General features: G+C 57.3%; 1 protein-coding gene across 1 annotated transcript in view; it reads right to left on the reverse strand.

Moving 5' to 3' along the window:
• The window catches only part of NRXN2 (neurexin 2), an 87,345-nt gene extending 79,479 nt beyond the window's left edge, over window positions 1-7,866 (reverse strand). The window contains exons 1-3 of the mRNA XM_011368969.1: window positions 7,853-7,866; window positions 2,950-2,979; window positions 552-623 (exon numbers count right to left, since the gene is read on the reverse strand). Of these exons, the coding sequence (XP_011367271.1) occupies window positions 552-623; window positions 2,950-2,979; window positions 7,853-7,859 (109 nt within the window). The 5' untranslated portion in view covers window positions 7,860-7,866. The remainder of the gene's footprint in view (window positions 1-551; window positions 624-2,949; window positions 2,980-7,852) is intronic.
• Between the last annotated feature and the right edge of the window lie 2,358 nt (window positions 7,867-10,224).

Consider the following 10,224-nt stretch of genomic DNA (forward strand, 5'->3'; position numbering starts at 1 on the left):
GCACTTGGCACCCACCCGCGTTCCTTGATCGGTTGCGAAAGTGCCCGGCAAACCTCTTAGGAAAGAGAATCTCTTAAGAGAAGCAGCCTCTGTGCTTACAACCTACAGCCCTGAGACAGGCTCAAGGGCCCCCGTGCTGGCCTCGGGGGGCTTTGGTAGGTGTCAGTTTCCTACTCTGTAAACCCAGGGCAATGAGCCCTTCCCCAAAGAGTCAGGAAGGTTCACGCAGGCGATGTCTGTGATGCATATGTATTATTAAAGCCACATCTGCCTAGTCGCTCCACCAAGGGAACAAACTTTCTAGGGATGGATCTGAACTGCCACAAAAAGACATCTGTGTTCTAGACAGAGATCACCAGGACAACTGAGCTTTGGGAAAGGGATGAAAGCTTGTGGCCCTTCACACCAGGGCAGATACTGAGGGTGCAGGCCCACCAGTCCCCGTGGGCCTCAGAGGGGGTACACCGTTATTGACTCAGCTTCTCCCAGGGAAGTGGGGTTAGCCTGCAAGAGTTGAGGGCTGGGCTCTCTGGGAACCGTGGGTCACTGACCTTTTGTTGACTGGTGCACATCGCCGGCTCCTCCTCTCCCGGCCCCCCCCTCGGAGAACAGTAAGGACCCTACTGGAGAAGCAGAATTGGGGAGTCAGGCACAGGGGGCTACATTGCCAGTCCCACCCTAGCCTTGAGGTGATGAAGGGCTCTCTCCAGGGCAAAGGTCCTTTTGCTTAGAGGTGCAGATTTGGGGCTGAACAGGGCGGGGGGTGGGGCAGGGGTAAAGCTGTTTTAGGGACTCACTCGCTTCAGGTCCTCTAGGGGAATGGCTGGTTGACAAACCAAGGACCATTGGCCCAAGACCCCATCGGACTCATGACCACTGACTTCTGCCCTTCACCCAGGGGTGGGGAGACGGGCAGAGGGGCAGAGGCCTCCCCCCGCCACCCCTCGCTGGTAGAGCAGCCCCTTCTGCCCCTCACACACACCTGGAGGCCCTCGAACTCCCACTTCGGGTTGCTGGCTTACTCTCCTCCCCACCCTGTGTCTTTGCTCAGGCCTTCTCTGCTGGGTCAGAGTTCACGCTTTCAAGGGCCTGACGACGGCACACCTCCTCCAAAACTCTAGGGGTCACACACCGTACCCCTCTTCTGATCTTTGCCTGTCCTCAAGGCAAACCTGGTTCTCCATCTACACCCCAGGTGTTCATCTGTGACAGTGAGTGCTCTGATCGTCACCTTTGTCCACGTCTCTGCCAGTTAGACTGTGGTGCATGGCAGGGCCAGGGCCGCGGTTTCTGTTGGTTCTTTGCCCCTCCACTGTGTCTTGGGGGTATGGGGGGGCTGTGCACACCTAGGGAGGGCCTGCCTAGATGAAGCTCACCGTATTGTGGGGCAGCCCTTTCTCAGGGGTGACTGCTCGCTCGGTACCGCCCAGCTCAGCCCCCAGGCGTCCTCTCCGAAGGCCCGCACAGGCACGGCCCGAGTTACCATGACAGGCTTCCAGGTCAGCCTGAGCTCTCCGCCCACCCCCGCCAGTGACTTCGTGCACTCAGCGCCTGGCTCCCACCTCTCACCAGACCCCATGGGATGGCTTCAGGACAAAGAATGGAGTTAAAGGTCCTTACACGGGCCCTCACTCCCACCCCAACCCCAAGTCCCCAGAACTAAAGCTAGGATGACATCTAAGTTGTGGACCTTTCTGGAAGCGAGGGAATCCTTCAGGCCTTCATCTAGGACAAAGACGAGCCGAGCCAGCATCCCCAGAATCAGAAACTGACAGGCAAGAAGGATGTGAACGAACCAACCAGGTCCTGACTCCCCACCTGAGACTTCCTCTTTCCCTACATTTCCTACCGTAATTTCACATCCCTAAAAGAATCACGGGCCCCTACCTCCCCAGACCTAAATCCGTCCCAAATTCCATATCTGAGTCTCTCCCCACGGCCCAGTCTTCACCCTGTAGGCCTTTTCTGCCTACAGGCCACGGACTCCACCCATCCCTATGGAAGATGAGCCCCAACAGAGGACTTCCCTGGGCGGGGGGCAGTGCCTATGGGTCTAGAAGGCCAAATACCTGGGCTCAAGAGAGTCAACAACAGGGAGGCCTGGGGAGAATCATAGCTGGGGAGGGGTCCCCGTCAGGACCCCTGGGCTCCGTCTCCAGTTGCTTACCCCAGGGCTTTTAAAGATGGTAGGGACTTGGTCGAAGGGAGGCTAAAAATAGATGACCAGTCCCAACAGTCCCAACAGTCCCACCAATTAAAAGCTGTGCAAATCGCCAACAAGTCACTGCATCTCTCTGGGCCTAAATAGCCTCATCTGTTAATCAGTCAAGAGATGTTCAAAAGAGACAAGGGTGAAGGCGTGCAGTGGGCAGCCCTGGAAAGGGGGTCCCCCACACCCGCATTCCCCCACCTTTCCCACTTACTCCCATTACGGATTCCAGGGCCATCCCGCAACAGCAGGGGGAGGGGAATGAGGCTGCCTAACATCCTCTTTCTCCAGCCCATGCTTTTCTCTTTTTATTTGGGTTCATAGAGAAGAGAGAATGATCAGAATGAGCGGAAGGAAATAAAATACCACCATGAGAAAGAAAAACAAAAAAAATAAAATAAAAAAAGCAAGATACACCACCAGGAAAACGCAAAAAAGGTGACTGGAGACAACGGCAGGAGTTCAAACATCTCTTGATGTCAGAAACCAAGGTGACATGAGGGTGGATGGAGTGTGTCGGGGAGGCGGGGAGAGAGGGGAGAGCACAGACGGGGGAACGAGCCCCCCACCCCCGCCCAGCATCTCCCAATAAAATAAAACCGTGGCAGAGGAAGTGGGTAGGAAGGGCGGGAAGGAGGCGAGACAGGTGGAGGAGGAGACAAGGGGAGGAACAGGAAATCCAGGCGCGGGTTGGGGGCGATCCAGTCCAATCCAAAGCAAACCAGAACTTCAAACCATACCTTCGCTGTTTAACGTCAGGTGAGCCGGACCTTGGAAAGGGGACGGAGAGAGAGAAAGAAAGGAAAAAAAAAAAAAAAGGAAGAAAGAAAGAAAAAGGGGAAAGAAACAAAGAAAACACGAGTCATCAAAATCAGCCAGAGAGAGGGGAGAAAAAAAGCTTTTGCTGCCACAATTTAAAAACCCTTTTTAACTTGTGACAGACATCGGGGGAAGGCCCCCAGCCCAGAAGCTGAGGAAAGGGGCCCGATGCCGAAACAGAGGGTGGAGGGAACGAGAAGGGGGGAGAGAGAGAGAGAGAGAGACAGAGAGAGACAGAGAGACAGAGAGACAGAGAGAGACAGAGAGAGAAGGGGGCACCAGAGGGTGAGCGGGTACAGGCAGAACCGAAGGAAGGATGGGGCAGGGGTCACTGCAGGGGGAGAGGAGATTTTGGTTTCTTTTTTTCTTCTTGCCGGAAAAAAAAAAAGGAAAAGGAGGAGAAGCATGAGGCTGGGAGGGCTGCTTTTTCCTTTTTCTTTTTTTCTTTTTTTTTTTTCTTCCGGGAGACGGAGAGAAAAAAAAACGGTCAACGAGAAAAACAATTCGGATGGAGGAGAAAATAAAACACGACACAAAAATCAAAGCCACCTGGAGAGAGAGAGAGTGTCCTGTTAGCGTGGGATTGAGTGGGCAAGGGGACCTCCAACCCCCGCCCCAACGCCCCGTCTCTGTTACTTCTATGACCCTGGCGGAGAAGGGAAAGGGGGCTGGAGTGGGGGGAGCCTGGGCCTGGAAGGACTCCCCACCAAAGTGGGCTTTGGGAAGGCATCTGTCCAGGCCCCCTCCCACGGCCTCTGTATGGATGGCGGGCACCCTGCGCACCCAGGTCCTATAAGGAAACGGGTTCGAGAGGACAAAGTGAGTGCGAAAGCAGGTAGGAGAAAGCAGAATCTAGGGGGACACTGGAGAAAGGATGGGGGGCTTGGATTCTTCCACAAGGGGGCTAGGAGACTAGGGCCAGTGTCCTCAGACAGCAAGGAGTAAAGAAGACAGCAAAGACCTGCCCACGGGTCTTTGAGGCCCGGATCTCTGAGAGGTCAAACACCTCGTTCACAGGTTGCTCTGCGGACCCCCTTTCTCTGGCCCTCTCTGAGATGACCCAAAAGCTGAATTTTTTAAATGGGAAACAGAAGCCCTATATCTAAGACTGAGAGCAAGAGCAGCTGGGATTTCTTTTTTCAGGGTTACCTTGGCCCCTTAAGGGAGCCTTGTCAGCCTTGACTCAGGGTACCCCTCAACCTTAGGGGGAGAGACTCTGGCCAGGACCTCGGTCCCCAGAGGGCACCAGCCAAGGAAAGTCCTCTCCAGGGGCTGGGACTCCAGGGCCGGAGATAACCAGCCAGCCCCACTAAACCTCCCCCACCACACCTTGCACCACTGGTGTCTGGCCAAGAGGGTGGGAGAGGATCCCACGCTGCCCTTGGAAAGCATCCCAGCGGCTGTGGCAAAGAGATGCGGGCCCCGGGGGAAGGAAGCAGGGCGAGGACCGAGGACGGGAACGCCCAGGGTACAGAGCTCCAGGTGTCTCTAGGACGCAGCCCTCCGCCTGGGCTGGGGAGGAGGGCAGCAAGGAGGCCAGGGAGGCATGGCCAGGGGCCACGTCCCAGTCCTGTGGGCAGGTGGCTCCCATTGCCCCTTCTCCTCTCGCGAGCAGCCTTCATCTCTCCCCACCTCTGGGTCTGAGGTCATCTGGGGGTGGAGGGGCCTAGCTGCTGAGGGCTGCTTCAGGACAGAGCAGCTCTTGGGAAGACAGGTGTTTATCCGCAAAACAGGGAGGACTCAAGCACTTGGACTGTCTTATTCCTTGCTCTGAATGCCTCCCACCAGCTCTTTCCCCAAGAACCCAAGAACTACCAGCATGTTCCTCCAAACCTCCTGAATCCAGGACCCAGACCCAGAGCCCCAACTCTTCCTGGCAAAAACAGCCTTGCTCACAGGCTCCCACCCCTGGAAATCAAGGCCAGAGAGCCTGTGCCCCACGGACCCGCCCTCGGTCCCTCTCAAGCCTGTACTGCTGCTGGGGGGAGGGCGTCGCTCCCCTCGCGGACCCTTCCACTGCCCAGCTCCCAGCCAGCCTCATTAGCATTCGGTACTCTCCCTCTGTCACCACGGCAACCAGCTGCTCAGCTCCCTCAGGCGTGACAGCACCAGCCATCTTGGTGAAGGGGAGGCCAGTTCACTGCCCTGTCTCCCACAGCTCAGCCCAGCCTGACCTGAGGGTTCTCTCAGCCTGCCCCCCCCCGCCCCCCGGCCCTGAAACCTCTGCTCCGTCCTCAAGCCCAGCTCCCCTTCCGTACGCCCCTCCCCATGTCCGCCTGTGGCATCAGCCCCTCCTGCTGCCACTGGAGAAGAGGCTGGCAGTGATGGATGGCATCACCAATGGTCCTTTTCCAGGGTACTTTATCTGGCTGCTTCTAGGTCTTCTCTCCCTGCTACAAGAGGCTAGCGGGGGAAGGAGATGGGGCAGCCAGGATCCCCAAAAGGAGATGCTCAGCAGGGGCCTGGGGAGCAGGATGGCTGGGTTCCGGGAGAAAGACAGGCCTGAGACACAGCATCAGGGGACAAGAAAAGAGGGTGCAGGCACGAAGGACTCGGAGATCTGAAGGGGGTCCGGAGTTCAATGCCACAAGGAGGCCCCGACCTACCCCCCCTGAAACCACCACTTGCGAAACCCACCTCTCTCCTCTCGGTCACACTCCCTTCCTCTCCTACCAAAATCCCAAGAGGGCTAGCCCTGAAAGAAGGAAGCCGGTTACAGGGGACGAGCAGACACGTCACAGAGAGACACACAGAAGCGCCACATCCCCAGGTGCATACGCACACGCTCATACTCACACGGCCGCAGACACTCACCCCTGCACACACAGCCACTGACAAGCAGACGCGTTCACGGCCACATCCAAACCAGCAGACCACCATGCTGCCCCCAAGCAATGGCTAGGTGGCGCCACACCTGTCCCCAAACCCCGGCTTCCCTCCCCTCCTCGTCCCTATCTATCCTACTCTCTTGGAAAAGAACTGTTCCCTTTTCTCTCCCCGACTAGCTCCCCAACTCCTCCTCCCCCCAGAAGCCCTCCTGCTCGCTCTCTTGACCTGGCTATTTCCCCTCCCCATTTCGCTCCTCTCTGCGCCCACCCCCCAAAGGTGTCCTTCCCCCTCCCACCTTTACTTACCCCCTCTCCTTCCTCCTGTCTATCTGTCCCCTCCTCCCTGCCAACCTCCACCCTTTCCCCCCTGTCTCTCTTCCTCCCGTCATCTCTCCCTTTGTTCCAGAGGAGACATGACATCGAGAGCAAGTAAAAGTCACATCAGCACTAAATCTTATCTCCGGCCCGCAGAAGGCTGCGTCCACCCAGACATGCAGGCTCTTTCTCTCACACACACAGGGGCGAACACTGACACACGGAGATGCAGACAGACAGGGCAGATGCAGACACAGATGCAGATGCTCCTACGGAGGCACAGAGATGTGGGCCACGTCACAGAAGACATGGCGATGGAGGTGCACACACCCTACATACCCTCAGACGCATGCACATAGTACGTATGTACAGACGTGCACAAAGGCACACAACGCAACAGAGTAGCAGAGCTGTACGCACATAGTTATGCGCATACAGACACACACACACACACACACACACACACACACGGGTGCCTGCATGCCAGGACCAAGGGACCTGAGGACATCTATGGAGAAGAGACATCAATGAGACAGACCAGCCAAACCGTGGACACCACAAGGAAAAAATGGATTCCAGCCCCACGCTCAGGCCAAGAGCCCCTCTGTCTATCTTTCCCCGGACTCCTGTGCCCTGAGAACTCTCCCCTGCTCCTCCTAGGACAGGGCCCAGGCCCAGGGGACTCCCAGCCCAGGGTCACCTGTGTCCCTCCCGCTCCCACTTACTGCTCCAGGGAGAGAACGTGGGGCAGGTTTGGTACCTGGGATCCCATGTCCCGCCCACCCTGCCCCCGGCTGCCTGCCTTCTCCAAGGTGGCCAAGTAAGCTCACCTGCCACCCAGCCTCCAAGTCTGGACCATCCAAACGTCTTCCCTCTCCCTGACCTAGTCCACCCCGGAGGAGGAAAAGAAACAGGGAAAACCAAATCGGTGGGGAAGGTTCAGAGAATGACCGGAACCCAGAGAGAGCCTGGGGAAGGACAGGAACAAGACAAAGAAAGAGGTCCAGGGACGGAGCCCCGGAGAAAAACCAGCGAGAGAGAAAGGGCAGAAGAGAAGACAGGGAAAGAATGGACGGAGAGATCCCGAAGAGAGGCACGCTCCCTGCCCGCGCGCTTGGCCTGGGCTAAGGGAAGAAGCAGAGACCGCCCCTACCTACCAGCCTGGGTGACAGGGGCTGGGGGCCTGCCCCAATGTGGGTCAGGATGGAGAAGCTGCCACCGACCCACACGCCCTGACCAGAGGACCAGCCCCCACCTGCTGCCTGAGCTCTCCAGCCCCCGGAGGGGAATTCTACCCACCAACAGCTCCCAACGCCACCCCAGCCCCTGTCGGCACGGCTTTACTAAACTTCCTCAGCTGGGCTGGACAAAACAGTGTCTCCTCACTCACTTCTGGGCCCTTCAGAAGCCTCCATTCCCGCCCCCTGTCTCCTCCCTGAAGAAAAAGACAGGCCAGTGGGCAGACTGGCTCTGAAGACGGGCGAGTGGAAGGGCCTGCCCTCTGCCTGGCAGTTCTCCACAGCAAACCAGCAGAGGGACGGGAGGCTGCCGAGAGGACACCCGCACATCCTTCCCTGGGCACGGGCAGGGGAGGGAGCCCTTAGGTGGCCAACGACACCCACTCACATAGGACCCCACAGTGATTGATCTGCCACCCCAGTGACCGAAAGGCATCACTCACCTTCCATGGGGTGCTCCTCTACAGGCCAGCGAGGTTCAGAAACGGGGAGGCAGAGAGAGAGAGAGAGAGAGAGAGAAAAAAAAAAAAAGGAGGGCGGTTAGCGAAGGTACCAAGCACAGGGCTCCAAGGGCAGCGATGGGTTTAAGGTCCCCGAGCCCACCCAGGCCCTGACACAAGTCACCCAACCTGGAAGGCTCTGCTGGGGATGCGACAGAGACCAAGGTGTTTCCTGAGTGAGTGCCTCACACTTAGGGTCACACAGCCCAGGAGGACCCAAGCCTCATGTTACACTCAGGAAACCGAGGCCCAGGGCAGGGAAGTGACCACTCCAGGTCACGTGGAGAGTCGAAGGCAAAGCCGGGAGCAGCAGTCAGCCATCCAGACTCCCCCAGGCACGCTCCTTCCTCCCCTGCGTTCCAGTGCATCTCAGAGACAGATGGGGACACGCTCACACGGGGCTCGCCCGAGACACACTCACGCTCAGTGACACACTGACACACATAGGCACTCATCGATTTAGAAACACTTAAAATCCCTCATACGACTTACACCCGAAGCCTTTGCACCTAGGACTCAACCACCTCCACCCCCCACCCACCCAGGGAATAAACTTTATGGGTCTGCAAATCAGAAAACACAGTACCGCCTCGAAGTGCCGTGTGACCCTCCTCCAGTCACTTAACCTCTCTGAGCCCCCAGTCCCTCTTCTGCAAAAGCGAGAGGGGTGGACTAGATCGGTCCCGAGTCCCCTCCTGGCTCTGGTTCTGCGATTCTATGATAAATGCCTTCTTAACAGCCGAGTGAGGCAAAGGGGCCCCAGGTTGGATGGGCCGCTTCAGAGGCGGGAGGGGGTCGAAATTCAGTGAGCCAAACTGGGCCCATCTCTAGACCACGCCATAGGCTTTGGGCAGTCAGCCCTCCCCTCGTGGCTCCTGCCTGGTCCTGCCCCTGGGACTCGCCAAATGGGTCACGAGAGAAGCCGCAAGGCAGAGGGGATGGAGGCGGGTCCTTTGACTAAGCTACAACTCCCGGAACAGCCGGGGCTCTGGCCTGCTTCATAAGAGGACCAAGTCACCCCTCTCCAAACACGTCGGACACGCCAATCTCCTGGGAGCCTTCAGAGAAGCAACAGGAGGAAAGAGAAACAGCACAACCGACAGACACAGAGAACCAGGAGGGAAGCACAGACACACGCGTGTGGGCCCCGGGTACGCACGAAGACGCACAGGCAGCTGTTCGCTACGTACTCGGGCCTGCGAGCACGCTGTCCCCTCCTACCTCCAGCCTCGTTTTGTGTTATTTGCTCATTCACTTTTAGGGGGTTAGCTATTCTCCAGAAACACGCACTGTCGTTTATCATACCTTATGCCATCCCCGTAATACACACGCACAGGCCGAATGCAGAATCGATACCTGCACGGTGATCTAATACACAGTATCAGACATGTACGCCTCCGCCACTACCCCACACGCCCTCCGGTGGCTAAAGACACACACCTTGAGATGAATGTCCCCCGTTTTTTTCCTGTCTATCCATCTCCCATTTCCTAAACTCACACATAAGCCTCTACATATCTACGTGTGCTACACACACACTTCTGTACAACATAGTTCCTTTTACCTGACAGCTGTAAATACAATGATTTCCTTAAATAAACTGAATCGCATTACATCTGGGGGGCCTGGCTTGTCAACAAGGCCCTCAGGAAAAGCCTCGGGCTCTCAGGGGGAGCCCTCTGTCAGATCTCCTCGGCCCCAGTGTGCAGAGGCCCTGGTCAGTCAGTCAGTCTCTCTCCAGCACCGGTGCAAACTAGGAGGCACGGTGACCTCTAGCTAGATAATCTACTATGGCGGGTATTTCAAAAGGTCTTCCCCTCACTGCCACCAACCTGGACTGTGCTACGCTCAGGAAGGTAAAACGATCAAGATTGGCCTGCTGCCTGCATAAGTTGTCCCTCCTGGCTCCTGAGAGAAGGCACCTAGGGACTCATCAACCTCTCTTCCTCCGCTGCTCTTCGCTTCCTGCCGATTCACCTGTGCCCCTCGCTTGCCATCACGGCCCCTCCAGGCTCAGTCCCGTGCCCGCCACACTCCTCTCTCTTCTCCCGCCTGCCTTGGTAATAGCTCAGTTTCGTGGCTTGGGGACCCCCAAACCTGTATTGGCAGCCCCGACCTCTTCCCTGGGTCCTGCATTCTCACCCGACCCTCAGCAGTTACGCAGGCAGCTCTCTGCCTTCCAAACCCCACCGCTAACACCGCGCTGGACAGCTCCAGCCCCGGCAACAAGGCGCCCGTTTCCCTGTGTTTGGCAATGGCTTTGCTTTCAGTCAGCACTTCCTGAGCACCCACTATGCAAACCCACACTCTGCCAG

The sequence above is a fragment of the Pteropus vampyrus genome, unplaced genomic scaffold, assembly GCF_000151845.1.
Source record: "Pteropus vampyrus isolate Shadow unplaced genomic scaffold, Pvam_2.0 Scaffold144, whole genome shotgun sequence".
NCBI lineage: Eukaryota > Metazoa > Chordata > Mammalia > Chiroptera > Pteropodidae > Pteropus > Pteropus vampyrus.